General features: G+C 37.8%; 1 protein-coding gene across 1 annotated transcript in view; it reads right to left on the bottom strand.

Moving 5' to 3' along the window:
- BRD10 (bromodomain containing 10) overlaps nucleotides 1-16,276 on the bottom strand; it is a 49,088-nt gene extending 32,812 nt beyond the window's left edge. The window contains exons 1-3 of the mRNA XM_005522755.3: nucleotides 15,540-16,276; nucleotides 13,062-13,262; nucleotides 4,958-6,387 (exon numbers count right to left, since the gene is read on the bottom strand). Coding sequence (XP_005522812.2) covers nucleotides 4,958-6,387; nucleotides 13,062-13,262; nucleotides 15,540-16,276 — 2,368 coding nt within the window. The remainder of the gene's footprint in view (nucleotides 1-4,957; nucleotides 6,388-13,061; nucleotides 13,263-15,539) is intronic.
- Nucleotides 16,277-27,828: the final 11,552 nt, after the last annotated feature.

The following is a 27,828-nucleotide window of genomic DNA, read 5'->3' as shown; positions in this document are numbered from 1 at the left end:
TTGTACCATGGGAGAGAATTAATATATACAGCAAACTACTTAGGGCAAATTCACCTTCTACCTCAGTAACACCCTTTCAAAATACAAAATCGATATTAGAAGGAAGTTGTAGTGGTAGTACTGATAATTTCTCCCTTTTAAAAAAGATGGTATCTGTTTTTCCAAAAATCTTTTATCAGTTTTAAACGATGGTAACAGAAACCAAGTCCTTCGCAATTGACAGTTATCTGTAATTCATATGTATTACATAAGTGAAATACATTTTTATGAAGTGTATAAAAATGCAGTTTTGTAATCCAGAGGTGTGATGGTTTTGTGGATTTCCACCCAGCACCCAGACATGCAATTGTGCAATAAACTTAACTATCTTTTCCATGTAATTGGTTTTGAACATCCAGAAACTAATGCCATCTTGGGATATCAAAATCACCAGTGAGAAGCAACTTCTCAAATCACTCCACTAAGGTCTGCTAGAGATCTTTTGTCCATAATCCTGGATGAAGAAACTATCTCAAAGACTTATATTAACTCCTGAGCAGATGAAGTAATGTTTCTGACAGCAGTTAGATCACAGTGTGTTTTGAATCATGGAGCACTGTGCCTTTCAGAGCATACTTATTGTACAAATACACTTAATTACTAACTAAAAGAGTCAATTAGAAAAAAACTTAGAACCTTAGTAGAACCTTAGTAAACCTCACTAGAACCTTATTAAATCCTTACTAGAAAAATACTTATGATTAAGAATCTCATATACGTAATCTGCTTAGTTCATCTACTCAATTCAATACAGCCTGCTTCCTGCCCATATTTAAAGATATTCCAGTGTAAATTTACATCCACTAACAATTTACTGTGCCATAATTAGTAATTATGTCTCCACACAGCCTTTTCCAAAAGGCTTCACATCTCAGTTTGGTTTCAGCTCAGACTGGAAGAGACTATGAGGCATCTCACCCCCAAGAGGAATTCATAGGAAGTCAAGATTTTATTATCCAAGAACCCCTTAGCCAATTCTGTGAAAATTCTTAGACATTAAACTTAAGTTCAGTAGGTCCAGGAGAAATCTGACTGCCATAATTTTTCCTTTCAAGCCGAGGCAAATTCTACGGATACTGTCAGTGAATAGATATGCAAGCAATTAACAAACACAACAACTAGGACCTGAAGACTAATTATGAGCATCCAAAAAGCACATTGCGGAGATTAGATGCAACTAAAATATAAGCCACCTCAAGCTGGTCTTGCCATCTAAGGGTAAAGAAGGGGAAACAAAGAGATAATTCAGGTATTTCTAGTAATATTTTTGGCATAAAAATGAGACTAATAAAACACTAAGCCCTAGAAATGTTCTTGACACTTGCAATTTCTTCAGCAAGAACAATACAACCTATTTCTAACCTTTTCTACATTGAGATCAATGTGATTTGAAAACAGAAACATTTTTACAGATCTGGTAAAACTTTTTATTACGAACTCTGGTATTTGAGTTCTTGTGGCTTCTCCTTGATGAGCAAAAGCAAAGCTAATCCATGCTTCAAATTATAAAGTAACAACACAGAAATTTTGAATAAAAACTTATTAAACTAATTATTTTTTATAAGACTGCAACTTTTTCTTGGATATGGAGCAGAGTCTTGTTATCCCAGATGGGGCAACAGATGTTTTTAATATCAAACACTAACTCAGTAGTATTTGTCATGGTAGAATACAGCTAAGTTAGCCCTGTCCGACTGCAAGAACTTCTGTTTGTTCAGTACATTTTAGCAGCAATTGCAGTGCTCTCATATTAATTAACAGGCCCTGTATCTTTCTGTTAACAAATTTGTACAACACACTTCCTGTCTTTCAAAGATTTGGCAACTACTGCATATATCCTATTTCCTTTTAATCTCTTACTTTTCTATCTTGCTCCCAACAGCTCTTCTTTTAGCAGATATATCATGATACAATCTGGAAAATGAAGCATTATTACAGAGTTTTGAAGCTTCCATATTGACCCATCATACACTTTTATACGGTCAAATGATCTAAGTCAGTCTGAACAAGTGCATTAATATTCCTGATGTACAGAACATCTGAAACCTTATAAAACCTCAGTGGTACATGCTTCTGAAGACAGTGGCACTGAAGCTTTATGCATGGTCTACATTGTTACTTGCTGGAATACCTCACTTAATGTTTTCAAGGTGATCAACAGGCTGTTCTTTTATCTACAGGTGAGACAACACAACAAAGTTTTTACAACACTGAAGAGAAGAGTCTCCAGGAGACTTCCGTAGATTAAACTCCCAAGGACAGTAAACCAGGCACTAAAAATTGCTGCTTTTTAATTTTAATTTTTTTAAAAATTAAATTAATTTTACCATATTCAAGTAATGCTTGACTTCATGTACAAAATGCAATGGTACTCTAAAAAATAAAATATATAGTAAAATGGGCTTCAAGCAGGAAGACTACCATGAATTTTCCAGAGCATGAGTAAACAGAATTTACATCCAAGGTTCTCGTAAAGTTGTGTGCTGTACTGGTATTTTCTATACCAACTTCAATAAAAAGAGATTCAGTTTACACTTACTTCAACCTCTGATTCAGGCACATCAGTTATTTCAAGCAGCCTCTGGTCCCTTCTATTTTCTCAACCCTACAGATGTTCTGAATTTCATCCAATCCACGTTTCAAACATGCAATTGTAGGATTCTCATGCTCTTGCACTGTGCCTTGCACTTGAAGCTATCTAACTCCAGTAAGAAAATAACTTACAAAAATCAATGCACAGCATGCAGCTCTTTATAGAACTGCTCTGACTCATTCCATTACATTCAGTACTACTCTGCCAATAATACTGACACAGAACACTGCCGCAATAATAACCATCACCTTGTTTTAAAGACATAGATTCAATAAAGTGGTCACACCTTTTCATAAATTGTAAGAAAACTCTGTCACTATGCTAGAGGTCATAACATAGCTGTATTCTCCAGGAAGTTCTGTTCACAATATTTCTGTGAAGTTTTCAGATGGAAAAACTGCATGACCAGTCTATATTCACTATGGGTACCACTGCCACAGCAAGTCAGGAATATGCAAATCATCTCAATAGAATCACAAACTGTGACTCAGTTACATTTAGCTGCCTAAAAGAACCAATAGCAGGAAAAAAATAACTGTTGGTTTTGAAAAAGTAATGAAAGGTCCTCACTTTAATATTCCTGATGTTCTCTTCTACTTACTGTACTCTTAAAGAACATTGTAAAGAATTATTATGGCTAGGATCAGACTTAAATCAGGTATTTTTGTAAATGATAAAGACAAGCTTTATCAAATTACTTTTTCTGTTCTACGTTGTAAGGGAACCTTTAAACAGAAGATTTAATTTCAGAGAATCGTTAAGAAGTACTACTTAGCCTTAAACTTTAGGAACTACTTAACCTTAAACATTAGGAAACATTACAAAACAACAAGGTATTAGCACAAATTGAATCCAATGCTATCCATTTCAGCCTAGCAGCTACAGGACCACTGGACATTTTACAGGACCACTGGACATTTAACAAACATAGGAAGAAAAGCGCTTTCTTGCAATGCTGTGAAGTTATTACAAAATTTTCTCCAGCAATGAAGAAGTAGTCAGAGTAAGATGGGAAATGCCTCAACACAACATGACATAAAGGACAACAGTTCCCCAAATGAGACTCCTTGCTTGCCATTTGGGCAGTTATTCAGTTTGCTTGGTTTTAAGAAGACTGAAAACAGTGACACATTTGGAGAGCTAACAGTCACAAAAGAAAATGTAAATACATCAGTTTCCCTGAATACTACATATATGAACTTCAACTGCAACTCTTAAAACTTCTGTTTAGATGTAGGCAGTGAAATATTTTGGAAGGAGGAATTTGTGATTTGAATAGCAAGACAGTTTTGGGGTTTTATGTGCAAATACTTAGGATCTAAATATTACTTGTTCTCTTAGCTTTAAATTTTGATTTCTAGCTACATGCCCTGCCATCAGACCTTGGCTAGCTTCTTAACCTCCATAAGATATTTTTTTGTCACCCAGATTCTTGGTTTTGGCTTTTTGCTTTTCAGATGAAATCAAATATTTATCTGTCAGTCTACACTGTTCTGAAAAGCAGCCTGTCACTTCAAAAAATATAATGTTTGAAGGAGTCTGCTAAAATCTAGCACAGATAACTTAGTCCAGGACTCTAAAGGATTAAGCTTTTACATTGCTTCATATGACATCAAAAATACTACAGGTACCTGAACAACTTGAACTGACATAAGGTTTTCGTAACTTTACTGTTTGCAAATACCTTTGAAATTTTCCATTGATTTAACTGAAACCTGGGTTTCACTTACCCGAAACGCTTAACTAGATGCTGCCCAATTCTGTAATAATAATGTCATCAGCATAAATTCTGATACCAATGTACCCTGATTGTTAGACTGAGGCCCACAAAGCAGTATTCTTTGGTGACCTAAGACTGCACAGTTACATTATGAGTGACTTTGGATTCATCATCTCATGTAATTACTCTGTGTTTCTTCATAAGTTGGATAAGATAGTATTACCAGAAAAGGGAGAAACACTTCCATAATTGCTATAATACAAGATACTATGAAATGCCTTCAAGTGACACTGTCTGATGCTAAGCAGGCAGTCACTTTCATTCTCCTGAATATTTTTTGCAGCAAATTGACCCTTCCAATTAATTATGTTCTCTAAAGATACATTCTGCAAATGAATCACAGTTTAATCCGCTCACATTTTATATGCTTGTGTTATTGGGTAGGTAACTTTGACTCTAAGATTAATATCCAAATTGTCTAATGCAATAAGGCTCTCCTTTCTCACAAAATAAAATGTAGACTAATCAGCTAAGAAAACAACTATAAAAAAAAAAATAAATCCATATCCTCCTAATTTTTCCTATAAATAAAAATGTCAACTTACCAGACTTGTGCTTCTTATGTTTTGCTTTCTTTTTAATTATAAATAACTTGTTCTGGATTTCAGATTTATATGATTTGAATGGATGAATATGAATCTCACGCTTTCTTTGCAAGTCATCAAGTTTTCTCTGTAAATTTTCATTTAGAATATCTTTCAACTTCTTTTTTTTCTTTTTCTTCTTTTTTGCCAGCATCTTATTTAGTTTCTTATTATTTTGCATCAAGGTTTCTAGCACTGTTTCTTTAGCAGATTCATGGTAATTTCTGCCCTGGTTTTCATTATAAGTGCCATTGATATGCATTTGGCAAGCTTTCAGTGTGTTCTCCTTGAACGGACTCAGCTCAGATCTTACTCTGGTCATTTCAGTGCAACTTTGTCCATTCTCCACATCTCTTATTTCTTCTGAACTAGGGTGAACACCTATATTAACAATCTCTCCTGAAGTAATCAAATTCCTGAAGTTCTCTTTATAACAACCAGGTTTTTTGATGTCACAAACTCTCGAGGCTTTTATTTCACAATCAATCTTCATCTCCTCTGTAGTGACTCTAAAGCTACCTAAACGTGTTCTTTTTTCTGGACAGATAACAATGTCCGTACTTTTTTCTCCTTCTGTCTTGGAATGACACAGCAGTTCTGTCCCAGCAGAACTGACCTCCCCATTGCTTTTGCTTCCATATTCATGTTTTACTCTTTCCGATTTAATACGTTGCACTTTTCTAACTTTGATGGGAAGAGACGGGAATTCAGGAGCCTGAAAAGGCTTTTGTTTGTAAATTCGAACATCTGCACCACAGAACTGTGGAAAGTGAACGTATGCATTTTCCAAGCAGTCATAACCAAGAATTACTTCTCTGCACTCATGGATAGGCTGACCTAGCACTGCATCCTGAACATCCTTTTGTGTTTCATACACAAAGTCACAGAGACCTTTTAGCAGCCATACTTTTTGGTAGAATGGTAGCTCATGAAATGGTTTTTCCTCCAAGGGATTAACTTCTCCAAGCACTTTGAAAAACTGGGGACACAATCCAAGTTTTTCTGCAGCACCATTAGGATTGTCAGTCTGCCCCACAACAGTATACCAGTGTTGCACTTTCTTTCTGAGTGCTGCTTCCCAAGTCCTGTAGGAGAATGTAGGCCTGCGATGCAACGTAGGCCTGCGATGAGGAGGACTTAACAACGAAGTCATTATTTTTGATAAAAAAACATTGCACTGAGGCATCAGAAGACAACGTTCCAATTCATAGAATACTATTTCAGGTAAATTTAAAATCTGTTGTGCTAAACAAAGAAAATGACCAATAGCTGGAATCTCCCACATTGTCTCCATCCTTGTAGGTGCTGCTTGAGCTAAAAGTGATTTTTCCCATTCTTCTATTTCTTTCTGACTAGCTTCTTCGGCTTCCTTTCTTTCTTGATCTCTCTGCCTATTAAAAGAAATTACATGAAAATTCAGATATTGGGTGAAAAAAGAAATGAGAGAGGAAAAAAACATCAGGACTATACTATGTCAAACATACTTATCTTGAAGTTATAAAGAGCACAGTAAAACTGAAGTCTTACTTCAGTCTGTCTTACTTTGCAGTGCAAAACACATCAACCAAAATGGGAAATTATTGTAGGTTTTTTTTTCTATAACCACTAGTTTAAAAAAGGGAGAAAGATAAGAAAAAAGCCCAGCATATGTACTTAATCAATAGTTTGAGTTGTTTAGATTTTCAGTTATTAAAAAAATGTATTTCCTTCCTCAATCCCTTTTAATCAAAATTGAGTATTTACAAGAAACTATCCATATAAAAATCTCTGAAACAAATTCCACATAAATCTTGTTTTCAAATGGTTGCCCTGTGGCTCACATCACTAGCCTTGTACCTCCCTTCCTCAGCACACAAGTATACATGCCTAATTGCTAAGTGCTTCATTTACAAGCACAAGAGCCATTTTCGCTCACATCCCGAGGTATGTTACTAGTCAGTTTGCAATGGTGGTCAAAAAAGAAACAGGTATCAGGACACACAAAGAATGTGATGGAATATAATACCAAAAATAAACTGTTATTAGATTAATTGGTTTGCCCTCACCTGAAAAAATGTATTCAGTTCTGGTCCCCCTATCTAAAAAACAGGATAGAGCAGAAATAACATGCATTCGGAGAAAAAGGTTATCAGTAACCAGAGGCCTGTAAAAACTTCTGAGTTATCTGGGAGTCCACACAAACCACTAGCAAAAGGAAACATAACAGCAGTATGTAAACCTTTTATGATAGACTGGGAACTTCTATTTGCTTTTATTTGTAAATTCATCATGAAATTTAAGGGCAACACATGCTAGAAAAAGAAATGCTTCCATTTCAGATAATCAATTACATGTAGCTTACCATCTAAGATACAAGATATCTCAATTTATTTCCAAAGCAGAAAACTGGACATCTGCATGAATCACACAAATATCAAAAGTTACCAACAGAAGGAAATTTTCTTCAATGCTGCTGCACTAGTAAACTAACATTTTTGCCTAAAGGCACAACCAGATTACAAAAGACAGGAATAGGATAGAGCTGTACTTACAGAAAATTTTTTTAGAGCTCATCCTAAGCTTCTTTTTTCTCTGAAGCTTCTATCACTAGTGAAAACTATCACCTGCCTCTAACACAAATGGGACCTGCTACTGGAATTTTCACATCCTTATTTCCAAATTGGTAATCTCCAATATTATTTCTTCATAAACAAGTAGCAAATAAATGCTATGTATCCATTGAAAGCATCAATGCCTTCCAAATTCAGCAAAATAGTAATGAAAAATTAAAATCTTTCTTTTGGCAACATGAAGCTGATAGTGGCTTCTAGCTTGAAGGGCATGTATTTCAAGCATAAACTATTGACTAGCTATCTTAACAATGCAATAAATGCAACAAAGTAGCTCTGTCCACACTTTAGTATCAGCACAGGAGAAACATGTCATGTGTATGCAAAATAACATAAAACACAGGAAGAGTTTACTAAATACTTGATCTTCTATAATAAAATTAAATGTTCAGTGACTTGTTACCATAATTTGAACAGAAATTCTTAATACCACATATATGCATCCTTGTTATTTATATATCTAGTAAGTTCAGAAAGACAGACTTATGTAAAACATAAAAGGTAAAAGCAAACAGGTCAGTAAATTCTTAACTTCAGTCTCCCAATGCATCATTAACTTAAGAATATAAAGGATGGAATATAAAGACAAAATCCCACTTTGCAGCACAAACTTCTATTAGCCTTTCTTGGTGAATAAACCACTACATTTGACAATACTACTTGCACATCTAAAGTGAGTGTTATTTTTATTCTGATTTATGTTCTATTTAAATATGCTAATATTGCATTGATATAATAAATAAAAATAACTAATGTCCAAGTGAGGCAGAGGAAGATATTATATTACACGAAAGTGGTCTCTAATATAAATTTCACAGCACTTTTGGATCCCATTGCCTCGTTCCTCCTAAATGTAAAACATACTTCCTAATAACCTCTTGCCTCCAAACAGTGTGAACTCTATTAAAATAGTATGGCAACAAGACTAAACAGTGAGTACATGGTGAGATGGAACATATGTAGAAACAAAAGCATTTCAGTATGCTGTAGGCAATCCAAAAATATCATCTTTGCAAGCAGTTTCAATGTTTTACCAAGTGAAAATTTAGATCAAGGTAGAATTATCAAGATAAACACAATATCCTAGATCCACCTCTGCCTAGATAAAATTACAATTATTATATCATTTTTAAGAATGTTTCAAAAGGCTCTTTAAAAAGAAAACTGTAAGTTGTTTCATGTAAAAAGTTTGTCTTCTTTTTAAGCTGTTGTTTTATCACAATATCTGTCGTCATTCCATTCTCAGCAGACATTCAAGAAAAAATTGTAAATGATAGCACATTTTCATTTCATTCATTTCATTATTGAGGTCCTCCTGCTCATCTTTTGAAAGGCATAGCTTTTTTCAAGAGGATAAAGGGAAGTAAAGAGGGAATAGGACACAGGACAAGGGAGCAGGGGTGAAGGAAGAGAGAAACCAGAGAGGGAGGTAAGAAGAAGACATTTGATATTTTAGTGGCACAAATATCCTTATACTGAGAAATTCTCTGGACTTATATATTTAGCTTTCATGCTGACAGCAACTGTAAAATATCCTGTTGTTTCAAACTTCTATTTAAATTTACTAGAAATATGTTTGCATACATGTATTGGACTTACAGTAGTAACAAAACTATTCTAAGGTGAAGTTGATTTTTCTAGACTAACAACAGCCATATTCCTAGAACATATCTGCAGCAGCTGTTTTGCTGCAGAATAACCCTAGTGATCTTTGCTTTTTTTTTTTTTTAGCAAAGTGTGATGAGAACATTAGTGGATAAGAAGAGTGGCATCTGACCTTAAAACTCAGCAAACATGATATGCAAGTAGAGATAACACCTAAAACAGAGTCCAGACATAATTCCTTGTTCTTATGATTTCCTCCCTTATTTAAGGCAGCAGACTCATATCAACAGCAAATTGCTTCTTGCTTGCAACATTTCTTGGTGGGGAGAGGAGACAAAGACTAGATGTAATTTTGTTCTCCCAATTACCATGTCTAGTGTAACCAGGTATAAGTCTAATAACCTAAGTGTTGATTCACAGGTTAAAGGTCAGACACCAGAATTCTTAAAGACAAGACACAGAGAACTATTTTAATTCACAATAACTCGTTTCTACAAACTTTCTTTTAAAAAATAAAATGGAAAGTTACATACAGATTAGCAATATTATATATTATTCTAAATTAAGCCAAGATTTAGTAGCTAGAACATACTAAATTTGGAGAAGCCCATATAACTTTATTTCTGAATCTCAAGTATCTTATATCTTATTATTACATACACTATATTTTTCCACTGGATCCAGTTAATTGCATGCTAATATCCTCATAAAAAGCAAAATTGACTATATAAGCATACCTTATTCCACAATTTCCTTAATTAAATTACTAACTTGCAGCTAGAATTCAATTCTTTAAATGTTTTAAGCAATGTCATAAATTTATCCCAGGCACATGTTTTCAGAGATGAAAGATACAGAACTGCCTATGTAATTTTCAACAAACCAAAGCCACTTGATTCCCGCTGAAATTAACCAGTTATCTGCCATTCACTGGTGGTTTTAAAAATTTCAGTAGGAATTTACCTTTATATTTCGGTATCTAACTAACTAGTCAATCATTTCCAATTATAGAATAATTGCACAACTATTTATTGTTAATTAATATATAAATTAATTGATTTATTACTTACTTAACAAGTAAGCAAGCAGCTCAGTAGAAACTCATAGAAATGTAATTAATAATTTGAAGAAGATAGTCAATATTCTGGTAATTACAACAATTGAACAAAAGGAATGCTGACAAGAAAGACTGACAATAAACATAAATCAGATGTTCTCATATATGCACCTTAGTGGGGGGAAGTGCTTTTGCTGCTGTACAAAAAATTATTAGTTGCAAAATAGTGAAATCAACTTCGCAATGATATCTTTTAAGTTTTTATATGTCAAGTCTACCATCATGAATCTGTCACTTGGGGAAAGTTATAAAACATTACATAAATAAAAGTGAAATTGATCATGCAAGAAATGGATAAATTACAAGAAAAAGAGAACTCTCAACAAAGGATACCTGTATAACTAAAAGATTTGGTGCAGGATTTCCCTGAAGTTAACTACAGAAGAGAAGATAAAAAAACCCACTTCAGAATGTTCTTCCAGAATATGCAGTTGAAAAAAAAAAATAAAAAATTTCCAGGATTTTGTGGAAAATAAATAATCAAAAGGTACTTCAAGGATTTAATCTACTAATTTAATTTGTATTTTAGTTTTATTCCTATATAATATACCTGATTATATTTATTTATATGTTTGACTATTTTAAATTTAATTTTAATTTAATTCTCATCAGAAGATGCCTGTGTCTTATGAAAGTATCTAAATATCTAAAGCAAAGAATTACATATAAACTTGGACTTCAACAGGCAATTTCTTTAGATATGAGGATAAATTTTATAGAAAGGCCCCTGCATTTGCCATCTTACTATTCTGGGACTGAGAGCATGCAACTCTGAGACATTCTAAACAAAGATAATTTATGGCTACAAGCATAAATTACGACTACAAGCATACTAAGTCACCCACTAGATGGCCAGAAACTGAGCCCTTTTTTTATGTTCCTGGTAACTCATTCTAAAGTTGGGTGAAGAGCAAATGTTGCCAATCCAAACACAACTCATTTGCCAGCACTGTGCTCTCCAACTAAAACACCAAAGGCTGCAATCTTACATACTGTTTAGAAAGTACCTCTTCTGTACCAACCTCAGTATATCAGATTTCTGAAGAAAATAAAAAAATTTATCAGAAAAAACATTTTCTCTTCTTAATAACGTAATATATACTTTAGCAATAAGCCAAAGTAAGTTGAGAAAGTTGCAATACATTCTCAACTAAAAACAGTGTTGAAAGTGTGTACATTTATATGTACACTTTGAAAATCTATATATACTGTAAAATATGATCTTCACTGGAAATGTGCAACTAACTTTATAGGGCTTCCAACTTCCAAGCTTTTTTCATAAAAGGGCTCGGAAAAGGTACTTTTGGGCCATTTTTGGTGAGCTGGGAAAGAATTGGTACAGAGAGGTCCCAATTACTTTGAAAACATGGTATGATTAAGAAATAATAGTGAGAGAAGATGTCTGAAGCATTATTACTTGGAGAGGTCAATAGAGTCAAACATTAAACCAGCTATCTACTGACAGATTTTTATTACTTCTTAATATGTGGTACAGTTCAAAATTTTAGGGCATAAAGAGGCAAGATAGTTGTGGTGTTTTTGTGTTATTGTGGAACATTCTGTAGAATCAATCATCTTTTGCCCAGGATCTTACTGAGTAAGACTTTACTGACTTTATTTCTGAGTATATCCAGATACATGGATTTAACAGTTAATTACTACAGTTTTGCAGCAACATACTTAAAACAGGTGTATGAATGCGTAATTTTTATTTTGTTTGGCAAACTGTTTAACACTCTATCAATGAATTAAAATCCAATCAAAATGTTCTTTTTCCTAACATTGTTACCAAGTTCTGAGTTCTGGAACAAGAGAATTTCACCAAAGAAACAATAACCCTAGTGATCTTTCCTTTTTTTTTTTTTTTTTTTTAGCGAAGTGTGATGAGAACATTAGTGATAAGAAAAAAGAAGGCAGTTCTACAGAAAAAAAAGTACTGTCTAACAGTTTAAGAGTTAAGTCAGCCATATAGCTTCAAATCTGCTGAAAATTAAGAATACCAGCAAAATTAAAAGCAAGCTAGTTGCATATGGGGAAAAGACTACAAAGCTGTAAACTTCAAAAAAAGCTTGCAACATTTTGCTTTCTGAAGCAAATACTGTCTCACCACTGTGTGCCATTTTTAGACACAATCACTCAAATTACTGTTAGAGTAAAAAAACATATAAGCTTAATTTTCCTCAAAGTGACACATATTACAATTAAACACTGCCTGGAAATATAAAACTTAAATTTAAGAAGACCATAAAATCTCAGAATTATTTATATATACCATCTAAAATTGTTACTTAACTGACAACCTGAAATGCCACATCAGTGAGGTAACAGCAGTGGCACTGGCAGAGATAATTTGCTTCTGGCTATCAGTGAGAGAGGCAGTGACAAGATCGTGGAATTAGACTGCAGTTAAGCATTCTGGTAGTTTGTCCAAGGATACATATGATAAACCACAATGCACTAGCAGGAAATTACTGTGGATGCTTTTAGTTAATATTAGAAGCTTTGCTACACTAAAATAAGAGCAGCTGTAATTTAATTTAAAACTTTAATTTTTTCAAGAAATGGGTACCCATTCTTTTGCTTTGTGGATGCACTGTATTGAACTCATAAACTTAAGACGACAAGAGCACCACAATGTTTATTAACCTAAAAAAAGCCATAAGAAGCTAGCCCCTCTAGAAAACTAGGAAGACACAACTATTTAAAACTAAAACAAAATCGTTTTACTTATTACCTCTTTTCCTCTTTTGCTCTCAGTTGCTCCTCTTGTCTTAGAACCTGAACCATCACAGACTCAAACATGCCTGTTGACAAACCTACTAAATTGCGAGGTGTGGAACGACGTCTTGTAGAAATGCATCCTGTTGTTTTCTCCTCATCCTGCCCATAGCATCCTCTAGATGTTACAGCTAATGATGTTTTCTCTCTTAAATGCCTAGAAGAAAAAAGCAAGACAGTTCACAACTATGAACTTCAATACCAGCAGCACCTCAATGCCTAGCCTATAAACCATGGATTGAGCCTATTTATTCAGAAAAAATCAGGTATTTTTTTACCTGCAATTTTTTCCACTTTGAAAATTCCTTTAAGAAATTTTAAACTTAAACCAAGCACACTAATATGACCTATGTTTTCACACCAGTTAAAAACAGTGTATTTACCACAAGCTACCAAATATAATTTGGAGATGGAATTCTCTATCTTAATCCATAAGTATTTGGAAAGAAAAAAACTTACACAAGACCTAAGATAAGAAAATATCGTTTTTAGCAGAATCCTAAAAGTAGAGGGCTTGGTGGTGAGGGGAAAGATGTATTAGTTAGTTTAGGCTGGGGAAGCATATGTTAAACACTGGTTTTGTCCTAGTTAAAACTACAAAAACTGAAAGACAAAACACTACAAATTTGTCTGCAAAGTTACATTTCCTCTTACAGTGTTTCAAAATACTCCACTAAAACTAGTATGAGTTTTTCACCACCTGTAAAAAGATTTGAGGGACAGAGAAAAATCCCACCTCTACTCAAAAGGAACCTCCATTCTAAGGTAATTTTCTGTGGCTTGCAGCATCCAGAACTTATACAGGAATTATACAATATTGATTGATTCCCTTGAATCAGTTGAAGGAGATCGTTGACTCAAACACTGCTATGTAATGACGTAAGAACAATTGTTCCAAGAAGTAGCTCTTCAATTTCATGTTACAAATAAAATTATGTTAAACGTTCAACCAAATTTGTCTAATTAAAAATTGTAAAAGAACTTTGACTTTTTCCATAATCCTCTATAATTAGAGTTCCAAGAAACTTTTACTAAGCTAGTGCACACAGACATCATGAAAAAAATCTTTACAAATCTCTGAAGAGTTAATACAAGACAAACTTACTATACACTGAGAAAGGATTATCTTCACACAGTTCAGTATTTCCTAATATTTATCTGAGAAATATCGTGGATTGAATGGAAGAATGACAAGAGCAACTGAATTTATCTTTTAGTAAATACCTATACTGCTATTTGAAAACACAAAATCTTACAAGTTGCATTTCGTTATCTGCCAGCAGTAATTCTATTAAGCCAGGAATTGTGAGGGTTTTTTGAATATCAGGTTTTACTCAAGCAAACCAGAAGCACTACATTCAGCTCCTTCTCTTCTACTACCAGACTGCCCCAAAACTGCTGTTTCACAGAAACAGTTTCAAATATACCATTGCTACAGCAACATATATTGAATTTATACAGCCACTCTGCTTTCAGGTGACTTCTGCACCACTCTCCTGAAGTGCTCTTCCTACACAAGCAACGTTCTTACCAGCTTATCAGTTCATTCTGTGAGTCACTAGGAAACTTGAAGCTGATGGACACAGAGTTTTACATATTTTCCAATACTTCTTCCAATTCCTTCTTCACCTCCGTCCTTCACCAAAAACACCTCTTGGTTTATACATGCAGAACACTGTCATTCAGAAGACCAGTGGGCGTTTCACTGTAAGAAGCCACCATGGTTTTCTAATAATGACTAAACTATGCCTATGACAAGCTCACAAGAAAGCCTGTACTTCAGTTGTGATTTAAATTATACAGCTCGAGAGCTTTCTATGTTTCAGCTGCTTTGGCTGGTAAGAAAGTTCCTGCCAGGAACTTAACATTTCAACTTACCGTGACTTTCATTTTGCCCTTTAAGACTATAGTACGTTAAGCATTGTCTCTTATTTCATAATTATCAAAAAATACACCATTTCCAAGCAGGTAACTTCGGCTTAATATTTTATTTCTACGATTTTAAGAGCAGTAAAAATTTCACTGTTTGCAAAAATAACAATTTCAAAGAGCCAAATATTCATACAGAGTTCAGGCAGTTTCATGACAGAATAAAATAAAGAAAGAAGCATTTGACATCTTGTGTAAACAAGTGTCTCTCCATGTTCACAGAAGGCTTCTTTCAGAAGGAAAATCTTAGCCAGGAAATGCTGTGCTCTATTTGGCATTTTGAGGTTTGGAATTTGCAAAGCGTTTTGAATTAAGATTTGAATAGTTCCCAATAGGAAATGTTAATCTTCATGAAAGTATTGAAAGTTCCAGTATTCTTTCTCTTGTGGGGTTTTGTTCGATGCTTGTTTTCTTTTAACTGATTTTTTACGTAAAGAAACACACCCTCCTGTTCTACTTTGTGTAAAGAACACGCGGAACGGCCCCAACAGCTCTCTACACCTACCGGGATAGTAGCGCCAACTTCTGTTCCAGCATCATCTCCAATTTCTGGGCCTGTTTGGAGAGCCAGTGGTCTACACCGTGCAGCCGATAGCAAGTCTCCAGCATAAGCCTGAAGTCACACACGAAATCTGCTATCCCTGTATACTGCCCACTGGAAAATTTCTCTTCCATTTTCAATAACCATATTCCAGCTGGCAGCTGCTGCAAGGACTGGCTGCTCTTACGGCCCGAGAGGGAGCCAGCGCCTTCTTCCCCGAAAAATGCCTGATCCGCGAGGGGCTTCAGGAACGGCGCCGTCAGAGGCCGGTATTTCTCCAGCAGGAACTCGCGCAGGATGCGGTACCCCTGCTGCAGCTCGGGATTCAGGCTCTGCTGCCAGGCAGTCTTCCCTCCCTCATCATCTGTCTCCTTCTCGGGCTCCTCTATCCCACTCCGAAGGGCCGAGGGCCGATCCGCCGGGAGGTCTCCGCGGGACTCCATGTCTCCCGCCCCGGGCCCGTTCTCCGGCACCTGCCGGGGACTGCGGCGCTGCGCCTCGCCCGGCTGCGGGATCCACAGCGGCCCCCCCTGCGCCCACAGACCCCGCCCAGCGCCCCGCCGGCCCGGGGGGCGGGGCGCGGCCGCCGGCAGGGAGGCACCGACTGGGCTGGCGCGCGGCCCCGCCCGCCCGGGGACCGCGCCCTCGCCCTCAGGGCCCGCCCCCTTCTCCCCCACCCGCCGGCGGCGGCACCGGCGCATCCCACCCCCCGCGTGCGCCCTTCCCGCCGGGCCGGCGGGGACCTCCCGCCGCTCGCGCGCGCTCCGGACAGGCAGGCGGTGCGAGCCGGTCCCGCGCGGCGTCCGTCGAGTAACGGGCGTCGCGCCGGGCAGTGCGAGTTAAGGGGAAAGAGGGGGCGCGGCCCCCCCGACCGGGAAAGGACGCGGAGCCTCTCACCCCAGCGCGCATGCGCGCACCCGGCCAGCGGCGGTGCGCCCGCGGCGGAGTGTAGCGCCGGGTGTGGTGTGACGTCAGTAGAGGGCGCCCAGCTAGGAGCCGGCGAGGACGACGCAGGGGCGGTCGCTGGTGCGCGCGGGGCGGGGCCTCGCGGCCGGGCCGGGCCGGGGTAACGAGCCCCTCACGGGCTGGGTGAGGCTACTCCGGCCGCGGGTGGCCGTGGCAGCGCACTCCGGCCCCGCAGAGCCCTGATCCTGTGCTGCTGCGGCTGAGATTTCGGCCCCGTAACGGGTCTGTTGTCTCATGTCAGAGGTGTGCCACCACAGGTGTTCAGCCGCCGAAGCGAGGCAGCAGCTCACAAAAGCAATCAATTCTACGCTCTGTTCTGCCCGGGTTATTTTCGGAATTAGTGCCTTATGAGGGGAGGCTGCTACTAACGACGCTTTTCTGGTCTGGGGTGCACTTGTCGTCCTTTCACGTTTGCCCTTACGTTCTGTCCAGTCCTGCTCACCTCTGTACGAGATCCTAAGGGACATTGCTCGGGCACCAGGGAACTCCACAGTTGTACTTGTCTCCACAGCACTGCAAAGCACCTCGAGACACACTTCTGCGTGTGGTTTAGGTTTTACGCACTTCACATTGCTAACTATATGAAAAGTTGAGGGCACCCTTCTGGGGTGGGGAGGGGGAGAGAATGAATATAAGGGAGCAGGAAGAAAACCTCTCTGTTTCTGTAGGGGCATTCTTGTTCTTCAGAGATCACTCCAGAGACCTTGGTTGCAATGGAGTTCTCTTAATAGGAATAAAAGCTTCCATCCTGCAGGAAGGTGGACCTGTTTGGAAGGATCATTGTGCAGAGACTGTAGTGATCCATACCCAAGTGTAGCCTTCAAATCTGCGTTGTGCTGTGCACAGCCCACGGCCACAGGATAAATTCAGGCAGTGCACTGTTAGAGCAGCTGTGGGCAGCTCCTACACTGTACTGGCATCTCTATGACCTTGCCTCTACCTAAAGCTGCAGCCAGAAGTCCTTATTCAAACATCCTCTCTGACAGTAGAAATTATTAATAAAGTTGTTCTCTTTTAAGGAAAACCTCGTATAGCTTGAATGACTGCAATGGGATAGCTCTTCCACAGACAGGGTCTCCGTGATGCACCCCCTTTACAGACCCATTTGATGCTGCATTGCTTGTGGTTTGCCGGGATCTGAAATGCTCTAGGATAACAGTTCTCTCTTTCCTTATGATGTTATATCTAAGAAATTGCTTTTGAAATGATACTTTGCAGAGTCTTTCTTGTACTGGGATCATAAGGATCTGTATGTCCTGTTGTAAAACAGAGGGAATGCTGTGTTTTCTTTAATAACTGATCTCAGGAATAGTGTTTGTCTTGTCCACTCCAAGCTGAAGGTAGAGGGTCATCAGCAGAGGGACAGGAGTGGTGGATGGACTCCAGCAACATGTTTGGTGATTTAATCAACTGTGGGAAAAACATAATTGAAGAAAGCAACCATTCAAGTAGAGTGGGAATTTCTAGTATAAATTAAATGAAACGAGATGCAGCTGGCATCTCTTTTAGAAGTTTTGTGCCTGTTGGATGTCTGGCCTGCAACACTCACTTCCTGGCTCATTTATACTCTCTGCAATAATACCCAGTAACTTACTAGCAGTTTTTGCTTCTTGCTATATATGTGGCCCTGCTTTGAGAATATGGGAACTTTTAGTCATCATACTGCATACAATTCATAGGCTGAGTAACCACAAAATGTGTTCAGAGATTTTGGTGTGATAACATCTCAGTTATATTCAGGTCTCCTGTCAAAACTTGAACTTTTACTGTGATGAAAGAAATGAAGATATCGAGTTTACACTCTGAAATTAAGTTTCAGTGAAGAAGGGCTCACATATGACCAAACAAGATAATATCCTGTATTGGGAGCTCTGACTTTTTTTCTAGGTATGCAATCAAAGTAGGTTAAAAAAATAATGAAAAAAAAAAAAAGAAAAAAAAAAAAAAAGAAAAGATTGTACTGGGAAATATAATTGTATTGATCTATAAGAACTTTTTTGTATTTTCTCATGTAATAAGAAAAATACTTTGTATTCAAGGAATTCTGATACACTATCTATGTACTTCCTGAGTCTTGCCACACGAGTGCACTGTTGAATAAACGCCATGTACCGTTCCTGCCTTAAATTAGAGGTAACACTCCCAACTCAATGCAACAAGGGTAGAACTGCTAAAGCAGAAGCAAACATTTTGGAAAACCTGTAACAATGGGGTTCCGTTTTACATATTCAGTATTGATAGGAGCTATGACTTCTATATCAGAATAAAACCCAAACTTTTTGGAATAAATAGAGCTGATAAATATTTACAGTTTCTCCACACATCTGAATTGGATATACAATTTTTGTAAAATGGCATGCTAGATATTTACATAATTTAATGTTTAATTAACATTTAATATCAAAAAATAGTTGCAAGTATGCATAATCTTCTCAAAGAATATTACACTAAGTGAGCATCTCTGCCTTCATCACAAAGATAGCAAGATAGCAAGAATTTTTGTCATGATAGTATTCTCCACAGCATCTTAGGTGGGTACAGAACAGTGCAAATGTCAAGTGGATAAAGATAGACCATGAGAAAGAGAGAAACATGCTTGGGAAACAGAAATCTTCCATATGCAGTTCACAAATGACAGGATGCTCTAGCAAAGGAAAAGAGACAACTGTCAGACATGACCAGTATCCTTCCCCTCTGATGTGATTTTTGAGTGACCGAGTGTTGGCAGGTCATGGAGGTCACATTCAGGGATCTAAAGTAAAGACAGTATCTCAGCCTGACCATGAAAGCACCCACAATTTCTACAGACACCCCATTAATGTAAATAATTAGTCTCTTCCTAAACCTTGATTTGGGTATAAGTTTTTATCATATGCCCATACTGGATATTACACTTCACAAATCAGAAAAAAATCTTTTTATATCTCATATACATTCACTAAGTGTATAATTTTCTTCTTTTCCTGGCAGTGTCATAAATAGTGACTGAGTGGCTCCCATTTTCCTTCATTCTGCTTCTTCTGTTTCATACAGTAAAGCCAGGGGTCCAAAGTACAGGTTGCTGCTCCTGATGACCTTCATGGTGACATAGAAAATAGCCCACATTAAGGATCCTTGGAACTTTACTGTGAGGTGACTGGATTACCATCGCCACCAGAGCCATTTAAACTGTATGCTCAAGTAGCTACATGCTCCTTCTGCTTACATATAGAAATGGTAAATAAAATGAACACCAAACTCTAGAAAACACTATCAATGTATTTTCCATTTGCAGATCTTCCACCTGAAGTTTCCTTTTATGAGATGCACAAAAATTCTTGGGGAAGAAGCAGGGGCTTTGGAGTGTGGAGAAAATAATCCATCTTTGAAATGTTTCAGATGACTTATTCTGCTGATGTTTTTCAACCTCTCTCATGTTCCCACCACCTTTACTTGCATCTTTCTCCCTTTTAAGGATACAGTGCTACTTTCTAGTGCCAGTGATGTCCTCAATGCCAACTAGAATACAAACAAACAGAAAACAAAGAAACTGTCCTTGAGTTCTACACTTTAGAGACATTCTTCCCTTTTTGAGTCCTCAAAGCCATAAACTGTCTTGCATTTAAGCTTCTGCAGCATTTAGTACTGAAAAATTACAATTCTCTTTAAAATAAGTAATTCTCAGCAACTTAAGGCAGAATTAAAATTTTACAATGTGTTACAATGCATCAAAAATCCACTCTCTAACAAAGACCATGAATAAGTATTTTTTTAATTAACATGACATGTTATGATCCAAAATTCTGTTATGATGTCTTTTTAGAAGCAGAGAAAGAATAAAGCAATTGTGTGCATTCAAATGTTTTTTTTTTTCTTGATTCCAGATGGCCTTTGGAGTCCTCTGCATGAGAAATGTATGAAGATGAGTGCTGTAGGATGCCCAGGGAGTTTTACCACTAATACCTAAGGCAGCTGGCTGCTGCAGGAAGTGGCACAGCAGGAATCAACATGATTTCCTCCCCAACCATGCCAGACCACCAGAGACCTTCCTGCAGGTTGAGACCTAGGAATGTGACATGAGGGAATGATTGTGGCAGATAATCAAGTAGGGTAAACATCTAATCTCTTTGGTTCTGTAATAAACTCCAGAGTTCAGATCCCTTGATGATTGCCATTTACACCTGACATCTGGACATCCTGTACATACCAGCTGAAAACTAGGTCCTTAGCCAAGCTGGAGGCATAACTGATGAGACCAGGCTGCAGTATTTCATTTAGCAATGTTTGTCAGTCTTTCTGCTGTTCATCTGCTGATGTTCGCAGAACTTGAAAATATGTGTCCTTTTTTTCAACTAAGCTTCCTCCTTCTATGCCTTTGCCGAACTTAGTTAAAATTGTCCAGCAGATTAAAAAGTGGCTGGATAGAACAGTCAGACAACACAACTACATATGCCTAGTCCCTTAGACAGCTGGTAGCAGGAACCTAGTAATCTCCAACACTGTTTATTTTTATTCTGTTCTCTGTAATTGTGCAAGACAGGAAAGGCAACAAAATTGCTTCATACAGATCTAACATTTATTTATGTGAAAGGTTTTGCAATTATACTTTGTTGTGTGTAATTGCAGACCTGGAACTATTTTTTTTTTTTTTTCATTTTTGCGGTATTATAGAAATGGCAATTATTTCCCTTTCCCAGTGCTGGAGAATAGAGAAAAAAATACAAGGATATAATTTTCATAGCAAAGAGAGATTTTGAGAATGACTAGGTGCAAAGATTAAAATGCACAGAGAGTCAATGTTTGGATGACTAAAATATTTGTTCCATTAATTTCCCATTCAGTTCCTATATAATCATTAACAGTAAAGACTGTGTTATGCAGTATCTGAGAGGACAAATTATGGGCAAGAGCTAAAACTGTAGTCACACAGATATGAATGTCTGCTTCTGACAGGGGGAAAGAGAACTCCTCCAAATATGCTCATGATATCCACAATTCTACAGTATGTGTTGTATGTCACTGTTCCTGGTGGATGATGTGAAAGAAAAGAAAGTGGCAATGCGTAATCACCTTAAATGTAGACATGCCTCACACAAAGAGCACTTCTCAAGACAACTCCTACATGCTACTGTACTAGTCCAGCAGTGAGGAATAGTGGAAAGACTGGGCAATATTTAGAAAGAATAAATTAAAAGGATTATCTATACAAACACTGAGTCTTGTTCTGAAGTGTTGTCACAAAAGTTACAGGAATCTATCAGCAAAATTTGGTCAAAATGTAACAGTCTTTAGTCTCATTCAGACACATCTCTTCTATATGTCTGGTTTTATTCCACATTCAAAGAGAAAATACAATTGTTTCAAAGCAAAATAGGAGAGTTAGAAAAGTCAGAGTAATTAATTCATCAATATAAAACCCATAATATATTCTTAATATTGATTTCACAGAATCACAGTATAGTTGAGGTTGAAACAGATCTCCATGTGTCTGTTGCCTCCATGCTCAAAGTAGGGGCAAACAGAACTGCTTGCTCAGTGTCTTGTTCAGTTGAGTTTTGAATACCTTCAAGGATAGAGGCTCCATGAAAGGTTTGCATGCAATAAAGACAAACTACTGTAGTCCAAGAAGATACCCTGACAGCCTCTATATTTTCCCCTATTTGCAGTTAGTGTGCATGGCTTATAGCACCCCAGGGTGTTAGAGTTATAGACCATCCTGAGTTGGAAGGGACCCACAAAGATCATTCAGTCCATCTCCTGGCTCTGCTCAAGACATCCCAAGGGTCACACCATGTGCCTGAGATAATTCTCCAAATGCTTTGTTAGCTCTGTCACTTCCTCACTTCCTGAGGAGCCTTGTCCAATGCCCAACTACTGTCTGGGTGAAGACCCTTTTCCTGATAACTAACCTAAATCTCCTCTGACACAACTTCAGGCCATTCCCTTGCATTCTGTAACTGGTCCTGACACAGTAAAGAGATCAGTACCTTATCTTCCCCTTGTGAAGAAGTTGTAACTACAATGAGGACTCTCCTCAGTCTCTTCTTCTCCAGACTGGAAAGGACAAGTGACCTCAGCCACACCTTGTATGGCTTCAAAATATTACTGTCCAGTGGACCCTTTTGCTGTATGCCTGGTCCTGTGTGTCCCCTAGCAAGTGAAGAGAGGACACCTTTTGCCATCAAGTTCAATAGGGATCATCCTTCTCTTATTCCGAGAAACACCAAAAATAATATAACCTTAATGAATAAAAAACATTTACAGTAACATTTGGTGTAAGAACTCTAGACTTAGAGAAATGTTACAAAACAGTAATTTAGCATTTAAGCAGAAATAGTTTTCATTTATACATGCCACTTTTCACTTTTGTGTGTATGTTTTTGAGAACAAACTTCCAAAAACTTGTAGATTTTACAGCAGTGGTCAGCATAGACATTACTATGTCATAAGTCTTCCATTGTAAACAGAAACACATGAAGGTTTAAGTCCCTGCTCTTTTCAGTAATAGAGATCTTGACTGCACATGGAACAGAATTATTTAATGACAGTTTGGAAGTACTGGGAGCAATAGATATGCTACAGTAGGCTCTGTTTAGTCCTATATATGTCTTTGGCATGCCATGTAAACAGGATATGAAGTAAGATTAAGTTGGAAGTTAAATGCTCATGTTAAAATGTTCTTAGAATATTAAAAAAACCCAGCAGTTTCCAAGAAAAAAAAAAATGCATTGATAGATTACCATGCCAGTTTCTGTCAGTTTGAAAATATATTACTGCTAAACATATTTGGTTTGTTTGTTTATACCTTTAGGGAAGAAAGACTTCAGTGTGAAGAAAAAGAACTTATACCAATGTTAATATACATTCTGGACTTTAGAATAAAACCCTGTACTGTAAACTAGAGAAGGTTTTTTTGAGCTGACATCTCCAAAATCTGAAAACCCTACCTTGCACAATCTATTTTAATGTTTTCAATCATGTTCACTGAAAATGTTTAGAAAAAGCTTTCTTCACACAATTACTACTTGTAATCAACCTTTTCCTCAGTGTAAATCTGACTATACACTGGAGTCCAAATTATAAGTACCTGATCTTTTTGTGTGGTACAGTCCATGGACTATGTCCCAGGTTTTTTCCAGCTTGAGAGATTTTGAATTAGATTTCTGGTAAATTGTTGGCCATTTAAATGGCTGATAAAATGCTTAGTATTTACAGTAAGCTCAAAATTATTCATGCAGTAGCATGTGGTACCAGGAAACTTTTCCTTCTTCTCTTTTCTGCAAATATTTACTTTTTGCAGATGAATATCTAAAACAAAAAAAAACCCCAAATCAGTTCTAGGCAGATGTTTTTCTTGCTAGTTTCCATGCCAATAGTTATACATAAAGTATTTTTTTAGTAATTTCATAAATATTTTCTTCTCTATCACTGTTTTGGAGAGGTTGTTGCCTTTCAGTAATTTAATATGACATATTAATTTGAATTAGAAGAGAATTTTGAAAACCTGTCCTGTAATGGACTGAACCTAATGTTGCAACTGTAGTGATACAGTTATTAAGAGGGGTCCATACCAATGAAATACATTAACTCTAATGGTGAAGCTTGGAGAAGAAAAGCAAGCAAGCAAAGAAAGAAAAGAGTGTGAGATTTAGAAAGGGAGACATAGGTGCCAGGAAGCAGGGGTGGGGTAGGTAGTGTTGGAAAGAGACAGAGGATGGAAAATACTTCCCAGTGGCCAACCTAGAAGAGAAGTGTGCAGGGTTGCCCAGATGGTGTCCTCCTCTGTTTCACCTCTAACATAGCAACTTGATACTTTTCATCAATGTCTGCACAAAACCATCTTTGGGTTTTTTTCTGCTCTTGGTTCTGTTATTGTTGATGGGACCAATAAAACAATAAGGTTTAAAATAAACTGTAAAGGTTAAGGTGGAAAGTCAGCTGCAATGTAGTTGCATTCTCAATATTTCTATGGCTTAATCCACCCACACTGTATCAATTACAATTAGATTTTTTGTGTGTGTGGCTGCTGATGGTGTATGTTGTTATTTAGCTCCTCAAGAGTAGTGCTGATGTAGCACATTATGATGTCCCTACAGTTGCTCCTTTAAAATAAGGGATTGTTCTGTGCTGTGGCTATAGGGATGGTATACTTAAACCTGGAATTTTACCTCCTGGCCCAGGTACATGCACAGCCTGCAAGCACGGTTTATGTGACATGCAGTCTACATTTTGCAACCTGTATCTATCTGCTCCTTACTAAAAAAATGCAGCTACAGAAGCAGCATCAAATCTTGACTCAGTATAGCATCTGAACAACTGTGTTAAGACAAATTAAAATGCTTTTGCCACATAATACATTTTTCATAGCATTTGTCCCTGTTGCGGTTTAATCTGGAAGGTAGCTAAACAGCTGTGGGCTCACTTTCCACCACCACCCTCCCCCTGTGTCCCCTCCAGCTTCTTGTGTCCCAGACTCCTAGCGTGGCAGTGGGAGGACCTGAAAATTCCTTGAGTTAGTGTAAATACCACTTATTAAAACCTAAAACATCATTGTGCTATCAACATTATTCCTATCGTCAATCTGTCACTCAGTATTACACCAGCAAGGGCAAAAATTAACTGTGTCCCCAGTAAAACCAGAGAAATATCCTCTCTTTATTTTGTATCATTTATATCATGCCCAGGTTCCACTCTACTCAATGTGTCCTTCCCTGTCTGTTGATATATACACACAGATATCATTCCCTTAGTCTATGGTTCATCCATCTAAAATGTCCATTGGGTAAATTTAGTCCATGGGTCCAGGCTTCTTCTGTCATACTAGACCTTCAGGGCTGAAGAGACGGTGCATGGTATTGAATAAAGTCTGTGGTAAGTCCATCCCTCATTCACAAATCCATTTGTACATTGCCTCTCTTTCTTAATGGCCCACCAAGGTACCTATCTTCCTCACCATTTTCTTGTGATAGCCCTGTTTTAGAGTAGTCTGCTCTCTGATCTCTCTTAGAGGCAGCTCCTTCATCTATTATTAGATACATCCACCTTTGCTTCCAGCATTTCTCCTTGCATACAAGGGCAGATAATACTGGCACAGGTTGGTTCCCTGGTTCAGCCACGGACTCTGTCACTTTGCTCTCAGTCCCAGAGACCTTCCCTTCCTTCAGTGGACACTGAGCTCTGTTGAACAGGGTTCAGTCAGCCCAGACAAGGCCCCCTCACAATGCAGTGATATCTGTCTCTCTGGAACTATCTGGTGTCAGCTCATCTTTTCCAAATATTTTAATAAATTTTTCTGGATTCCACATTTTTCAGAGGTGAAGTTACAAAACACTGGAAGGTGCCCACTTCCTAGGCACTTGCCCATCCCATCCCACCCCACACTCCCTGATACTTATCCCTACACTGCCTTAGGGCAGATCCCTGGGTGATGTTCTTACCCAGTTGTGTAACCTTACATGAGATGTGAGACACATTCATGCATCACAGCAATGCAAAGTGCTGGTTTGGACACCCTGGGGATACTTTCCAAGAGCTATTGTAACTTGCCTGGAGGAGAAAGGAAGGATGGTGGAGGGTACCATTCCCGTGGGCAGGCCCTTGGAGGTGAAGTTAGGTGCCATTCCAAACAGGTATCTCCTGCTGAGCGGGTGCAGCGGCGATGCCGGGTGCACACACTGCCTCAGTCCTGCCAACAGGCATCTTATCATATGAAAAACTCGTGTTAAAAAGCACAACAACATCATAACCTTACCCCAGAGCTGAGAAATGACACAATGGGGAACACACACAACAAGTAAGGTGTTACATAATGCAGCTCTGAGAACACGCAACTACATTGAGATCCAATAAATCAACATTGTGGCCAGCAACCATTAAACCAATGCAACTAATTGCTTATATCAAATTTGTTTTAACACATCAGAACAGTGGTTATCTTAACCCTTCACACCCCATGCGTTGGTTGCCAAAAGGGACTGTTGTGGTTTAACCCAGCAGGCAGCTAAACACCATACAGACCACTTGCTCACTTCCCTATCACCACTCTAGGATGGGTAAGAGAATTGGGGGAAAAAACATAAAATTCACCCATTCAGATAAAGACAGCTTAATAGGCAAGAACAGGAGGGGGAACAAAAATAGCTATCATTAAAAAATTAGAATATACAAAACAAGTAATGCACAATGCAGTTCCTAGCAACCTGCTAGCTGATGCACAGCCAGTTCCAAGCAGCAGCCCGAGGCCAGCTTTATCTCTAGATGTATTACTGAGCTTCACACCATATAGTACAGAATGTCCCTTCAGTCACTCATGGTCAGCTATATCACCTGTGTCTCCTCCCGGCTACTCCTGTCTCCCAGCCTCCTCACTGGTGGTGTGATGTGAGAAACAGAAAACCTTTGTCTTAATGCTTAACAGTTCACCCATCAGCCTGTTAACAATATTATTCTCATCCTAAATCTAAACCACAGCATTATACCATATACCAGCATAAAAATTAACTCTATCTCACACAAAATCAGGACAGTTGTGTACTGAAAGGACAATCTTAGGTCATGCCATTCAGAAACTTTTCCACATTTTGCAGACTATTCGGGTAATAGGCAAAGACTTGATATTTCAAAGTATCACATTGCTTTGTCAGTAAATGTATGTTTTAATAAAGTCCGGTGAGATTACCAGTGTCTGGTGAGAGCTTAGTAAACTAAAAAAACACTTTTCCTAAACCAAACACAGGTAAAACATAGAACTTTCTTTACACAGTGAACAAAATCTAGATAAAAACTGTAGCTCCTTGATTTTATGAAAACTTTGGCAAAAAGAAAAATAGTCAGAGTAATTCTTTTTAGAGAATTTTTATCATTTCAGTGAGGTAAATAAAAGTGTGATTCACTCCTGTAAAAATGCAAGGCTCACTAATTAAAAAAAAAAGTTAGATAATATGAATGGAGAGGACTCACCAATAGGTGAGTGAAACATTAGAAATGTAAATAGGTAGATAGATTAGGCCAATTGAATGTGCTGCATTCAATATATAGATATTACCAGGGTTTCATGGGCAAAGAAATGTATCACATCCACTTTCACCAGTTCATTCATGTCACAAGCAGTCCAAGTATTCCCACTGATGCCTGTTTCATAGCTGGGTAAATGTTTAAGCAGTACATTTGTTTTGAGCTCCCTGAAACTATGGAAACTAGGCTACACTCCTATTTTTAATGTGTCTATATTACTATAAACCCAGTATCTGCATGTGACTCAGCCCTGGAAGAATGACAGATAACAAGAACAATATTAGTGACATGAAAT

The sequence above is a fragment of the Pseudopodoces humilis genome, chromosome 4 (assembly GCF_049639895.1).
Source record: "Pseudopodoces humilis isolate 2021_Gansu_Grassland_sample_001 chromosome 4, ASM4963989v1, whole genome shotgun sequence".
Taxonomy (NCBI): domain Eukaryota; kingdom Metazoa; phylum Chordata; class Aves; order Passeriformes; family Paridae; genus Pseudopodoces; species Pseudopodoces humilis.
This window is presented reverse-complemented; position numbering and strand designations above follow the sequence as displayed.